The sequence below is a fragment of the Rutidosis leptorrhynchoides genome, chromosome 3, assembly GCF_046630445.1.
Source record: "Rutidosis leptorrhynchoides isolate AG116_Rl617_1_P2 chromosome 3, CSIRO_AGI_Rlap_v1, whole genome shotgun sequence".
NCBI lineage: Eukaryota > Viridiplantae > Streptophyta > Magnoliopsida > Asterales > Asteraceae > Rutidosis > Rutidosis leptorrhynchoides.
The window spans coordinates 92,004,708-92,020,926 of NC_092335.1; the positions used below are offsets into that span (position 1 = coordinate 92,004,708).

Below are 16,219 nucleotides of genomic sequence, written 5' to 3' on the forward strand. Positions count from 1 at the left end.
TTATAAGCAAGGAATTTGACAAGGATTGATGACATGGACAAGGGCTAGTATTTATAAGCAAGGAATTTGACAAGGATTGATGACATGGACAAGGGCTAGTATTTATAAGCAAGGAATTTGACAAGGATTGATGACATGGACAAGGGCTAGTATTTATAAGCAAGGAATTTGACAATGATTGATGACATGGACAAGGGCTAGTATTTATAAGCAAGGAATTTGAAAAGGATTGATGACATGGACAAGGGCTAATTAATTGGGTCACTAGCTAGAGTAGGGTGGGATTGAGCCCAACAAGGTAGAAAGTCCAACAAGACTAACTATTGTGCATAATTAAATTACTACGCGTAATTAAGCATCCAAAAACCCAGGTAATTATTATTATAAAATAATAATTAATATTTCGCAGTCATAATATTCCGATTATGACAAAAGTTAAACGTGCGCGCAAGTTCGCGGTTTATTCGAAATGTCAAATAACACTAACGGTTATAAAGGCTTCCAATGATCAAGTTATGTATCCTACGTACTCTAAGGCACATTTTAACATATAAATGGAAGTAAACCACGTAAATCAAGTTTCCAGAGTATAAAGTAACACAGTACGCACAAATACGCAGTTTCGCAAAAACACAAGGCACAAAAGCAAGTCGAAAAAGCCGGGTCGTTACATTACCCACCTGTTAATGGAAATTTCGTCCCGAAATTTGAGGAGTGACAAAAAAAAATGGTACCGTATTTAAATAAGAAGTAGCGTATCAAAGTTCCGAAAGATTCGTGGGCTAAAAAGTGAGCTATTTACCTTGAAAGGTACTCTGGCGTATAAAAGTAAGAATAGGTATATGCTATTAATTAAATCTCTTAGGAGATCAATAAATTGATTTCGTTTCTGGTTAACATGAGTATGTTGTCTGAATATATCCACAAAAGAAAAGATGATGTTTTTAGCCTTACAGGCATCTTTTGTAAGCTGGATGCATGAAATACATCATGAATGTTACTAAACTCATCTAAAACATTGAGCGCTTATGTCGCAATACAAAGCTGATAGGTAGGATGGAAAACATGGTGATCATAACCATGCGATTTGATGTCTGGATAGTGTTAGCCACGGATTTTACTAACCCCTTGATTTCGGAAAGAGACCATAGGCATAAAGAACTCGATATTTAAGAACGTTTCATTTGACTATATGAATTGAAACTTTTGCTGAAAGTGAATAATCGGACTTATATGCAATGTAAGCCATAATTATCTATAGTGCCTTCAGGACGGTCTGAATGAACAATGAAGGATATCACCCAGTTTACCATACTGCAGGTGAACTTATCCTTAGATGGAATGAAAGAACAGTTCCATAATGTAACTTTATCCTTTCAGTTACATGTTGAAGTTAGGGTTAACATTAACTAGAACAACATATAGTTGCAACCAACGAAGAAAGGAATGTGTAGAGTAACCATATCCGTATTACAGATGTTTTAAGCAGTCCCTTCCAAGAGGATAACAAGATTCATAGATTCCTAAAGTATGTTACTTTACATTTCCGAAAGAGAATCGCACGAAAGGTGTGATCTTTGAACCAGGGTGAACTCTTCGAGCGGTTTGTTCTGAATTTATCCTTATACTTAAGGAGATGCGCGGACAAGAAGATACGTGGACCCTTGGTCGTAAAGAACGGTTTACTCTAAGTGAAAAGAATCTCAAAACGATTCCTTGTACCTCAACCTACTAATTCATAGATATGATTTTTACGAGGATGTTGCGATTAGCCGTGAAATATTGAGAATAGAAACTCACCTAGTGCCCTTCCTACAATGGGGTGACCATTGAGTGTACCTCAGAAAACTAATTTATCGGCCCGCGATTTTGCCATGTTTAACCTTAAAAGGAACATTTTTCGAGTACAAAGACTTCCTAAAAAAAAAAAATTTTATAAATCTGCCACCCAAAGTGGCTCAAGCGTTTTTAACAAGGATTTTAATAGTAAGCTTCATCCCTAACGGAGGGAGAGAAGAAGTGTGATCCCTACATGGTGTAGTCTAATACGGAAACCTTTAATAAAATCAACCGAGGAAGTTTTGAAAAACCTTTAAACGTTTGATGCGACAACATAAATGGAACGAAGTTCTTGGTAAATTTAGAAGTATGTATAACGAGTACCATTTACACAAAATTATTTGACTTAAAACAACTCAATAAAGGAGCGATTTTTAATCATCTTGAAGGTATAACTTAGTATGTACTAACCCAAAATAAGTAAGGGTAAATTTATACATATATGATTTTATAAATCGCGTAAGTGATAGAAAAGTTTTTAGTACTTCCATTTGTCCATAAATCTCGTGAGCACTGCACAAATAAGCAACGTGTAAATCAACATGTAAAAATTTTGATAAACATAGTTTTTAGTATTTCAGAGGTTACGAGTTGAAAAAGGTCGAGTGAAAAATCTTTGAATCATCGGTTGACATGTTACTAGGTAATGAAAACTAATGAATTAAATGTAGTTTTGATGATTATCCGAACTTAAGTCTTTGGCCCAAAAATATTTACGTGCGAAGCCGTTGCTAAAAAGTGAGGTATGAAGGATAGAGCATGAGGATGAGAAGTTAATCGCTTCTTGACTTTGCAGAATGCCACACAGGTTATGGCTAATATTAAATTCGGAATACTAATGATGTTAATATCGCTAGATGAGAATTTCCTTGGAATAGGTCAGGACTTTGAGTTATGTAAGATAGAGCATCGCTCCAACAGGTGTGAAGAATAAGATCCCTGGGGTAACACAGTAATCTTGAATGGTTTAAGTGTTTGTGGATGCCCGAAGGCTCTGCATGACGTGGTAGTAAGTGCCTTCATCACATACACACACATGAATCTCTTAGTTTCGACAGTTGTCTGTCTTCATGATGACTTGGATACGAATAAGCAACGAAAAATTTTATATTGACAAGCAACGAAAATTTTATAGAATTCATTTAAGGTGACGATGTAAGAAAAGAAATTAAGTTCTTAGCAAACTAGGGTTATGTACAACACGTACCATTCAATGTAAAATATCCTTTGAATAAAAGATTTGATTTGTAAAAGTGAAAGTAAAATTTCATATGTATTTGTCAAAAAGAAGTAATTATTTACTTTATTTTATATAACGTATACGATTTCAAAAATTTGCACGAATGGCAAATAAAATAAATTTATTTTTATTAAGTTTTGAGAGGATCGCACAGTAAAATAGTGTAAGTAAAATTTTGGCAAACAAAATTTTCATATTTCGGAGGTTACAAGTTGAAAAAAGATTGATGAGAATCGAGTAAAAGACTTTTGAAAATCTCGGGTGATATTTGAGCAAAAATGTTACGAGGTAATGAAAACTGTTGAATTTTAATGTGGTTGATGACTATTAGTAGGGCATAAGTCCTTCGACCAAAAATGCTTAAGTATAAAGTTGTTGCTTATAAGTGAGAAACGAAAGGGAGAGTATGAGGACGGGGATTAACTACCCATTGATTTTGGAAATTCCGAACTGGTATGACTAATATCGAAGTAAGAAGGGTGATGGTGTGATTATCATTGATTAAGAATTCTCTCGGAATAAGTTAGGATTCAGTGTCGCATAAGAATGAGTATCAAATACGATTCTTGGGTAGTATAGAATTTGAATTGCTGAAGTAACGGGATACAATTTCCTTTATGTATCGTTGTCCATTGTATCGGTTTCTTTCATGGCTAGAAAGTGAGCAGATTTGGTGAGGCGATCAACGATAACCCCGATAGTGTCATAACTGCCGACTGTTTTCGGTAGTTTCAGAATGAAATCCATCGTCATCCCTTCCCATTTCCATTTTGGGATCTCGGGTTGTTGAAGTAATCCAGATGGCTTTTGGCTCACCATTGTCGCGAGGTATACGAATAATCTTCTTACTATAAATAACTTTCGCTTTCGTCCTTGAAAGTCAGTCCGTGCCAACTATTTCCTCAAAGCTTTCTAACTCGATGAGTATTAGGTTAATTTTAAGGTCCATTCCAACCAAATCTTATTATACTGCCGTGAAAATTTTTATCAACCTTCTCAAATAACATCTGCTTGTGCACAGGTAACTAATCCTTTCCAACTACTACTATAAAACTTCCAAGTTTTGTTGGCATGAGGTCATCTCCAAATAACCCACCTGTTAATTTTTAAGGTACTATCTTAAATTACTCCTCTATCTCTGCCAACTTACCATTAGCTTGTCCTATAGAATACTTAACTCTCATGATTGTTAATGGCTTATTAGTCATCACACTAGGATTCTTAGATATAAGGTTTCTATCACTCTAGTATTAAACAATTTTGAGACGATAAATCGTTGTGAAGAAACGTACCCTAACTAAAATCAGTATCCATGCGAGTCTCCATAGCTGAGATAACGATTGCTCTATCGTATGTGAGTCCAAAGTTTTTTTTCCTATTTGAGAACTTTTTCCTTAAGTATCCAGGGTGTCTATATCTATAAAAAAAAATTCGGGTTATCAATTCTGTAGTCCAGGCCCTTCTCGTATAGTATCTAGACCAAGTGGTTATTCCTGCCTTTATCAGACCATAATGCGTATACTCAAGTGGTTCCTACCAAAATTTCCTTTGAATCGCTTCATATTCCTTATGTAGTAACATTGGACTTCTGCATGATTCACTTCAATATAATTACGCTGGCCTGGCGTCATTATATTGTACTAAATCGTACGTTCATTCCAATATCACTCCATATGGTCAATGTAACGTGATCACTTTCAGTTCTACTCAATTTCATCCAACGGTGCTTTATCTATGCTATCTCAAAACAAAATCTACATAATTAATCTCACGGTTTCTCGGTGTGGGTGCGTACGTTTCGTAGGTCATGCACCAATGCCTAAATGTCCTGAAATTTCTTCAAAATGTTCAGGTTCAGGTAACATCGTTAGGTTCCTTTCTAGAAATTCAATCTGGGTCTCGCGTCGAGTTGTATGTGTAGCAAGTAGTATTACGATATGTCTTGAGGCGACTCCCAAGTCTTTGGGTATGGTTGAGCATCAGTAGAAGGCACTCTGACCTTGTGAAAGGAGATGTCCTCCTGACTTCCCCAATGCCTAAGAGTGTTAGGGTACTAAATCCAGAAATGTCGTCAGATCGTCGAACAGTGGTGAAGAACGAAAGAGATAAGTGACGGTCATGAAAGCGTACAAGATACGAGCCATCTTGCAGGAACTGAACAACCTTCGAATGTTCACACGTCGTACGTGGCTATTTAGAGTGAGCTCGGGGTGCGGTTACTCCGACAAATCCTCCAATATCTCCTCCTCCGAGGATCGACTTTAGTGAGCGTGTAATCCGAGGGGTACTCCTCCTAGATTGCATGAAGAATCGTTTCGATCTCTGGAACGGTGGAACAGTAGTAACAGGTGGATTACAATACTAATCCTTAGGGTTAGACGTGTGGGAAATGGGTTCAGAAGAACATCTGAACTAGGAAAGGTAAGTTTTTCCAAGTTGGTGCAGCGAATAGCAGGCATGAAGCAAGCACGTAATCAGGCACTACAGCAACAGCAGTATATAGCATGGCAATATTAACAGTACTAAACAGAAGTAACATGCAATCGAAAGCAGATAGTAGCATGCAGTAGCTAGAATAAGCAAAAGCATGCAGCGAGTTTACATAGCAGTAAAAGGAAACGGTAGCATGCAGCAAGTTCATACGGTAGTAAAAGTAAGCAGTGGCATGCAGTAGTAGTAAGCAGTAACATGTAGTAATATAACACAGTAGCATGCAGCAGGTTTCGCAGAAACAAGTAAACTAGCAAGTTGTAGATTAGTCCTATTAGTGAATCCTATTCGGGTCGGTCCTAGTCTCACTAATGCAACCTAATTCCCTACAACCAATGCTCTGATACCAACTGTGACGCCCCGTACAAAATCATCGTGTACGGTACATCAACAACAGGATCATTACAAGGTCACACACTATATGCTGTTTGAAAACCAGTTTTGCATTCATGAACAGATAACGTTTTACAAAAGATGAATAGGAAACATTAACATGAGTACATGATACTAAGGTCATTACAAAGCTATTGTTTTGAAAATAACATAAGTTGGGAATGCAAAGTAAAAGTTTCATGCTTGAGACATCTCTAAGTAATGCAGCGGAAGTCTAACACAGCAAGTCTGTAATAGCAAGTCTATACACCGAGACTAGAACAGCAAGGCTAACAGCAGAAGCAACAACGTCTAAACACCTGAGAAATACATGCTTAAAAAGTCAACACGAATGTTGGTGAGCTATAGTTTGTTTGTATTCAGTAATGTAATGTAGGCCACGAGATTTCAGTGCTTCAAACAAGCGTTTCAAATCAGTAATTCAAATCAGTATGATAAAGTATATGTATAACCGTGGGCACCCAGTAACTAGACTTAACGTTTATAACCCCCTGAAAGTACACTTGGCGAGTGCGTATGTTCACGAAGTATTAAACACTCGTTAAATGCTAGCGCGACTAGCCCGAGTGGGGATGTCAAACCCTATGGATCCATATCTAAGATTCTCGCTCACCGGTTCAAAAACCAAAGATTAAACGTTACCGAGCTAAAGGGAATGTTTATGCCGTTGTATAACCCACACACATATAAAGTTTAAGTACTCGTGCCTAGTATGTAAAACATAAAATCCGCATGTATTCTCAGTTCCCAAAATAAGTTAAAGTAAAAAGGGAATGCTATAACTCACAGTGATAAAAGCAGTAAAGTCGGTAATGAAAGTACGCAAGTAGTAAGTCGGTCCGAAAGGTCGTCAACCTAAATCAAGGGTTACTAGGTCAGTAGGTTGTTTTTATAAATTCTAATAGTGCATAAAGTAAGTTTAAGTGTCATCATCATCATCATTCATCATCATAAAAGCTAAGTAAGTTCGACAAGAATAGAGATCGAAACAATAGGCTGACTTCGGTCACCTGCTGCGACCTCTACGTAAATTGAAAAGATGGATAGTCAGTGACTATGGCTCCGTATGTGAGTCCCCTAACCGTTGACCAATTTTCAGAACCTAACTCGTCTTCGTTTGACCGTGGCGACAGTTTAAGTGCGAGTAGGTCAGAAATTTCAGCACAACGTTAATAGGGTGTAGTGACTCTCGGAGGGCCATAAATCCTAAACCGTAACTCGGATTAAGATGAGGCATAAACGGAAAATCATCTACTCGAACCGAACTAACTTAAAATCAACTTTCCAGTAGCCCAGGTGTTCTGATCAGATACGAAAATCAGTGGACAAGTGCTCCGGTGAGGTTCTTGGTGCTTGATGCTCATCACGGTTCTCATCCTTGATGCTGTAGCTTCAAGTGTACAACTCGTTGATGGTTTAGCATCACTTTTGACCAAGATTCTACCATCAATACACAATATGTTAAGACCAAGTGGTAACACAACTCATTTAAGAGTCTTAGATGGATGATGAACCAAGATTACATCATATCCTTAGTCTTAACACAATTACAAGTCCTATTTACAAACAAAGTTACAAACTTTACATCAATCAAACAAGTATGAACATGATCCAAGTCAAAAGAGGTGATGGAACCCTAAGCTAGAGAGCTTGGATCCCTTTCACACAATTTATAAGGTCACAAAGCTAGAAAGCTTGAACCTTTAGTGTTCTTGAAGATCTTGAAGCATAAAGCTTGGATCTTTAAGATATATGAAGATAACAAACAAAAGTTTGAATCTTTATCACAAAATAACAAGATTAAAGTAAAAGAAAGATGAATCTACTAAGTTGGTGAAGATTCAAAGCTAGAAAGCTTGAATCTTCCATGTTCTTAAAAGATTCATGCTTGAATCAACAAGATATAAGCAAGATCAAAGCTAAAAGGAACTTTGATCTCCATAATATGATGATGATGGCCACGAAAATGAAAGGAAAAGAAGAAGAAAAAGAAGACTTACAAGCAATACTAGAAAGGAAAGAAAGAAAGAACAAGTGTGTGTGAAAACCAAATGAGCAAGTGATTTGAATGAGAGGTAAATGGCTAGTATTTATAAGCAAGGAATTTGACAAGGATTGATGACATGGACAAGGGCTAGTATTTATAAGCAAGGAATTTGACAAGGATTGATGACATGGACAAGGGCTAGTATTTATAAGCAAGAAATTTGACAAGGATTGATGACATGGACAAGGGCTAGTATTTATAAGCAAGGAATTTGAAAAGGATTGATGACATGGACAAGGGCTAATTAATTGGGTCACTAGCTAGAGTAGGGTGGGCTTGAGCCCAACAAGGTAGAAAGTCCAACAAGACTAACTATTGTGCATAATTAAATTACTACACGTAATTAAGCATCCAAAAACCCAGGTAATTATTATTATAAAATAATAATTAATATTTCGCAGTCATAATATTCCGATTATGACAAAAGTTAAACGTGCGCGCAAGTTCGCGGTTTATTCGAAATGTCAAATAACACTAACGGTTATAAAGGCTTCCAATGATCAAGTTATGTATCCTACGTACTCTAAGACACATTTTAACATATAAATGGAAGTAAACCACGTAAATCAAGTTTCCAGAGTATAAAGTAACACAGTACGCACAAATACGCAGTTTCGCAAAAATACAAGGCACAAAAGCAAGTCGAAAAAGCCGGGTCGTTACACACATTCTGGTGAAAAGATATTAATATATGTTATCTCATATCTATTCTTATAATATTACGTATTTGTTTTCATTACATATTAAAAAAATATGATAACTTTATTAAATATCCAATGAATATCAATTAGCCGGCTTAATCCACTGGATATGAATATGAATATGGATGAATGAATTGAAATTAAATGGATATGGATATAAATGAACAAAAAATTAAATGGATATGAATATAGCCTCACCCGATCCATATCTCGATCCATATCCCATTCATTGTCAGATCCTCCCTAACGACGGCGTATTTACTTTCTGGCGGAGTGATCACCATATAATGTAGGAAGACGAGAGTTCTCTTCGTTGCATATGTGTGTGTCGATTGTTGTTAAGTTGGTTTAATTTAGAGTTTATGCATTGTTAGTCAGGATCGGGATCAATAGTTAGCTAGTTCATTATGCGCAATTCACCCGGTACCAGGTCTCGCGCTCGGGAGGCTTGATTACCCGAGGTTTTACCTTCTGTGGGGGAGCCAATGTGCTCGTTCATAGGAGAGTTTCCTTATTTACCCAAAAATTTATATCGACTGATCTAATTATTTAGATCGTTTGATGTGTTTTACTTAAATTCAATTTTTTCGTAAAAAAATAATAATAATAACTAGCGAAAAGTCCTGGTAGGTATTTTCTACTGCTAATTAAAAGGCTCTTTTTACGAAGATTGAATGAAAAGTACGTAGGTATATATATATATATATATATATATATATATATATATATATATATAGAATATAAAGTGTAAGATAAAAAGCAAACAGATAGACTGACATTTTAAGAAATTGAGATGAAAAAGGTTAACTTTATTATATCACCGAGAGAACAAGAAGCCAAAAAGATGCATGTGAAAATATGTAGGGTGTTAAATCCATGCATGTTCTATATGCTAAATTACTAGCATTACGTATAGTAGCAAAATTAACAGCCCATTATTTTGAAAAGGCGCTTTATTATGAGAAAATGATTCTTAAAGACTACTTTAGATATAAGGCTGCTCACTTGTTTTCATGTATACGACAACAATACTCTAGTTTCTTTTCAATTTAGATTTCATTTGATTTGATCTTCAGAATATTTAACTCACTACTGTACATTCTATTAGAGTTGTTACTTTCCAATACTAAACATTTTATCCTTTTAATCATAAAAAGAGCCGTTAATTAGTCAATTTGACTAACAATCGTTTGGTTAGTTCAAAAACATTCATTTCATTATGTTATACAAGTAATAACCATCATTCAGTAACTAATGAATATCCCTGTTACGACCTAATTATGTGTAAAACTCATTACGAAAAAATGATCATTCGTGACAATCTTTTAGTGACGGCTTATAATTTAGTCACAAATATTGCTATTTGGTTACCATTAAAAAGTCACCACTAAATTTTGTTACTATACGATATTAGTGACCAAACAAATGGTCATTATAGAATCAATTTTAGTATTTTGGTCATAGTAATATTCTGTGGCGAATCTATAGTGACGAGAAGTGACCAAATTGATTTAGTAACCAATTTAGTGTTATTACTAGGCAATAGTCCTCGTGACTAAAGCACATTTTTCTTGTAGTGGGTGTTGGCAAATTTAGTTTAATCCAAGTTTTTTTAGTTATATGATGAGCCAGTAAATGCAACGTGGATACTCATTTAACAATGAACCAACAAGAAATTTCATTAATCACTGACCATTGTGATTCATTGGAACAACTTAATGAACTTAAATATATCTTTTTTGGGCAGCTTCAATGACCATGACTCACTTTTTGCTATTGAGACTGTCTTATAGCAGTTGGTGAAAGTTTCTGGCGTCAGGGTTGTTTTGTTTTGTTCTCAGTGATTCTGTTGGCCTCGACGTTATCCCTATGGTTCATTGATTTGTCAGTAATGGTTTTGGTGCATCTGATTTTTGAGTTTTAGTATTTAGCCATTTGTTGTTGATTAGCTGGCTATATGTATTGTTATCCCACCTTGTTGGTGGCTGACGTTTTGTTCACCTTAGCTGGTTTGTTTACACATTATGCGGCATTTGTGTTGAGCTAGATATTTACCTTTCGAGAAGTCAATTTTATACTTTGTTGATCGTCGAATCCATTATTAATATTATTGTTTTGCCCTAAAAAAATGACCATAGATCGAACATATTTAATTATTAGCATTTGGACTTTATAGCGACAATGCCCCTTGTGAATTTAGGGAGTCGAACCCCCTAGTTAGGGATGGTTCTTATAATTTAGTTAATAAATGAATTGATTAAACTAATTTTGATTACATACTTTTTTTAACGACGATTTTTTTGCATCAGTAGATCATTTATTTCAACGACCCTCATAATTTGCACGTAACACACACGTTCGGGTGGAAACCCGAACTCGATCGACGGTACCTGGAAACACATCCATTCGGGCAGTGTTCCTGGGTAGAGGTCCGTGAACGAATCCGGTAAAACCTTTCTATGGGGTCAATATATACCACCATTATTGGTGTTCAATTGGTTTAAAGAAAATCATGTCATCCCTAAGGATCGAACTCATGACCTCTCCTTATCCCATGACACAAAGTACATGGGGAGAACTGTTGGGCTATGCCCGCAAGTTCTTTGATTACATACTTAAAGTATCCTTATTATATACTCCATAATATAAAACATAAATATAAATATAAATATATATTGTAGTCACCATATGTCCCTATCTACAACTCTCCGTTAGACAGCTACTAGCGGGCCTCGTGATGAGGTTTGTCCTTGCTTTGTCTTCGGGGATGACGTTGGCAGTGCCATGTGATGAAGCTTGTTCTTGCTTCGTCCTCAAGCTTCGTACTGATTGTTTTCATTAGCATATTGCAGCACGTGCTCATTCATGTTTACTTATTTATTTATGTTATATTTGTTTGTACTCATAGCTTTAATACTTGTAAACTAGTTTATTTAATTAATTTAGTGAGATATGTTATGTGGAGGAAGTAAGTCATGTTGAGAGTGATATGTGATCGGGAGGTAATGAAGAGAAAATGCAGATGTGACGTTAATGTGACAGTGTGTGATGAAACATAAAGCACGTCATGGTTGGAAGTGATCTTATTATTCTGAAACCAACAACTTGAATGTATAACTTGTTCTAATACTGGATTTGTAGAATGGCCGTATATATGCATATTTAAACCACCTAACTTTGATCTAAAAGGATTTTAACCATGAAAATTTGGAATGTAATGATAGTTCATTTTATATGTATTGATGCAAATTTGCTTTATTTTCAAACCTCATAATACAACAACAACAACAACAACAACAATACTTAATCTCGCACATTCGAGGTATGGGGAGGTGAAATGTAGACAATCTTTCATCTACCTAGGATAGAAGAGAAGTCGTTTATCTAGCCACGAGTCTAGAAAGAATTCTTCATTTACAGGAAGAGAAAGTCATCCCCTTTTTACTCCAGGGTAGAGAGATTCCTTCCGTGAAGACGTCCGACCACAATATATATATATATATATATATATATATATATATATATATATATATATATATATATATATATATATATATATATATATATATATTGTTTTAATTAAGAGGGAAGCACTTTTTTTAGAGGGAAGTGAGAAGTAATTTTTTTTGTTTTGTTTTTTTGAAGTTTTTTTCAAGGCTTTAAGATCACATGAAAATATAAAGATTTAAAAGAGACATTTGGTGATAAATGTTATTATTTTGGCGGAAAAACGCTCAAAGAAATAAATGATAACATTCATTGCAACGAATGTTTTACTTCTGAGTTTGTTTTTTAGGTTTTAGAAATTAGGGTTTAGAAATCAGAGGTTAAATATTAGGGTTTACCTATTAGGGTTTAGAAATTAGAGTTTTGGGTTTAGAAATTAGGATTTAAGGTTTAGAAATTAGGTTTTAGATTGAATTTTTAACACGAACGGTTTAAAGTTTAGGACTAAATCGGGCTAAACATTGAAAAAACTTCACATATGATGGAAAAAATGCTCGAAGAATAACATTAAGGAATAACGTTACGCATGATGCATGTTATCAGTTTTTTCTTCGACCGTTTTCACGTCAAAATAATAACATTCAACATAAAGTGTCATTTTTAAATGTTCAAATTTTCGGGTGCTCTTAATGTTGAATTTTTTTTTCTTCGAAAAAATAAAAAAATAACTTTTACTTCCCCTTCCCCCCCAAAAAGATGTTTCCTCTTGATTATGACTATATATATATATATATATATATATATATATATATATATATATATATATATATATATATATATATATATATATATATATATATATGATAATAAAAAAATAGATAAACAAAAATAAAGAATAAAAAAATAAAAATGACACGCCATTAAAAAGGTGAAATCAAATTTTCATGAGTTTTAAAAGCAGCCTACAATTCAATTTAGGCACTAAACGACCGTTAAGTCGCCAATAAATCGACGCTTAATGTTACCTATGATAGAGCCAAATTTCAAACCTCATAATGTTCAATTGTCTAAATTTCCTAGAAACTTGATAGAATTTTTGTACAAATTTAACCTTATATAAGCTCATACATATTTCTTCTTTGAAAACCCCAATTTGCACTTAGATTAGTATTCGGATTATTTTCTAGGCTTGAAAACTTGGATCAAGATTGTACTATCTTATATGATCAGGCGTGGATCTTTTCAAATTGCCATTGGAACCGTCTCTAGAAAATATAGTTTCTAGCATTTGGAAAATTATGTTCTTTTCCACCTATCTTGGTAATATTTAATGACTTTATTGGGTAAATATTGTTTTGTTAAAAGCTTTGCCTGTATGCGTAGACCTAGTTTTTCAGTTTCTTACTACTGCATAGATTAATCTAAATACTCACTAGCAAGTTGATAGACGTAAGAAAGAGTGTCCACGTTGAACACGTACCTGCGATTATATTAGATTACTATTGAGATTTAGATGGCTAATGCAAAAATAAAGAAGGGGACTGAATAGAAGTTATCTACTGCAAATTAAGACAGACTTCCAAAGAAGAAACGAATAGAATTCCCATTATATCGAACTTAAAATTAATCTTCTGCGCGTAATTTGGAATCGTTAACTTGAAAATACTCAATTCCACATTGAAGGTTGTAAACATTCGATCAGTTGGAAGTTTAAATAACTAGCTGCAGGTTCTTCACAAGATCTGTCGCTGACATGATGAAGCCATCATTCATCTACAGAAATCAAGAAAAAGTAATCGGAACTGTGTTAATTAACTACATGAATGTATTTAACGTTCATTAGCATAGATTGATAGAACCCATAAGAAATTTAATCAAGAGTGCATTTCATAAAAGATAATGATGAAGAGCCAAATGAATACAAAATAACTTGTTTAATAATGATTTTAAATGAAATTTTTTAATTGTCGTATTAACTTTTTACATGAATAAATAAAAATTCTAAATATTTTGGATATAATTTAATTAGGTTACTGATATTCTTTTGAAAGTTATAAATGTTTATGAGAAAATTTATCACCACATTTTTTTTTTCATTTGGCATCTTTTTGTCATTTACGTGTTACAAATAAACGCGTTAAATGTTGAATGCTTCAACATTTAGTGCTGAACTATTTCATTCTATTTAGAGTCAATCAAACACAGCTTGAATCAGGATTTTGGTTCAACAAATAGCAATATTATCAATATAATTGGAATGATATAGTACCTTAACAACAATGGTGATAAGAAGAGTGGTATCAGCAAAAGGCATGGTGTTGCAACTAATGACAGATAGACCAAGCTTTTTCATCTCACTTAGCACTTTCACTAATGAAACACAGCTTTTACGGCTATAGATTTCGACTAATAGATTGCATCCTGACGTTTTCACTTCGATCTCCGAATCACAATTAGGACTACTACTCTCTTCAACGTTTGTCGCATTAGAACACGAACCAATGTCATCATCACTACAACTAAGTCTTGTTCTCTTAGTGCCTATGACCGATTCTTGCATGCCCTTTCTCTTCAAACCCGATTCTCCCTCGAGTTCCTTCACTCGATTTTCAAGTTCTTGGATGTAATTGGCCGCGTCTTCTAATACAGTTGCCTTGTCCATCTATCACCAAAATGTTAACAACTATAACTGATCAATAAATTATTTTACCAAATTCGTTTAACGAATATAGAGTCTTGAGCCGGTTATTCTAAACTGCTTATTTGATTATTTCTTAATTAATGAAAATAGTTTAAACTAGTAATTAGTAATTACTTAATTAGGTACCCTTTAAGTTTATAAATTTTTACCAAAGGGCCTTTGACATAGCAGTATCAAAACTCGTCAACCTTGACTATAAGTTCGAGTCCTATGATGAATTATTTGTAATTGGGTGTCTGAGTTTAATTTGTCGTTCTGAATAGAAGTTTACAAAATTCTAGCTTTATGCTAAGAAACACAAGCTATTAGTACCTTTTTAAGATCAGGAAGAAGGGACGACAAAGAAACAAACCGCTGAGCTAACTTTTCTCTTCGTTTTCTCTCGGCCAACACATGATCTTGAACTTGATTCGGACTCCTAATCACGGTTGGAACCCTTTTGCCTCCAGATTCATTGCAACCATATGAATCACCAAAAGAAAGGATCTCATCTTTAGGCTTTATATCACCAAATGATATAGTGAAAGTGTTCGGAGTAGTTTCAGGCACTAGTTTTGTTTTTTCTGGTGTTAGTTCCTTATTACTAGGGTTCTCCTTTTTGTAATGAAACGGCTGATTGATGTCGACTTGTTCATCTTCACGCGTATGAGTTTGATATGATTGATCGATAAAAGAAGGGTTTTCTGTGTAGCTTTCAGATGAAAATGAATCAACACTGAAGTCCTCCATTAGATGTTGATGATGATAAGGTCTATTCATCTGATGATATTGATTCATGAACCCTTGATCTTGCATTTCCTAAAATATAGATCCAACAAACAATTAGGTAATTAAAGATACAAATCAATACTTTAATTTAATAAATTAATAAACTAATCATCTACAACTATAAGTTAAACTTACCAATTCTGGTAGCCAAGGTTCCATAGATTTAATTTGGAATTTTGGTTCCAATTCAGACTGCAAGTACAAACAAACTTTTCATAAGATGAACATATATACATACACTTTTTTCATAACTACCAAAAAGTTAATTGTAACCGTTCCATACGATTTCATTAGTATACAATTATGTTGTTCATAAACATGTTTCACATGAACATTCCAAAATATATAAAACTTATTTAAAGAGCATAATTAGCTAGCATCTTTTAATTTGTTTTTTTTATAAAGGATTACCCGGTGCAGCACTTTTGGAAATAATGAAAGAATTGAAACAACGAATCAAGATTAGGGTTTATAATGATAACTAACTTGTAATTAAGTTCAAGTTTGAAACGAAAACGAAGAGCTACCAAATAAGATTAGGGTTTATAATGGTTAATTATTTGGTGCAATAATAAATCAAGAAATGAATTGCC

At 34.3% G+C, this 16,219-nt stretch overlaps 1 protein-coding gene across 1 annotated transcript; it reads right to left on the reverse strand.

The window, feature by feature from the left end:
- Window positions 1-13,867: 13,867 nt before the first annotated feature.
- On the reverse strand, window positions 13,868-15,785 carry LOC139900194 (transcription factor bHLH18-like). Its single transcript, XM_071882986.1, has 4 exons — window positions 15,762-15,785; window positions 15,171-15,656; window positions 14,427-14,819; window positions 13,868-13,930 (listed from the first exon to the last, which is right to left on the reverse strand). Exons 1-4 carry the CDS (start codon window positions 15,783-15,785, stop codon window positions 13,868-13,870), a joined length of 966 nt encoding a protein of 321 aa, XP_071739087.1.
- Between the last annotated feature and the right edge of the window lie 434 nt (window positions 15,786-16,219).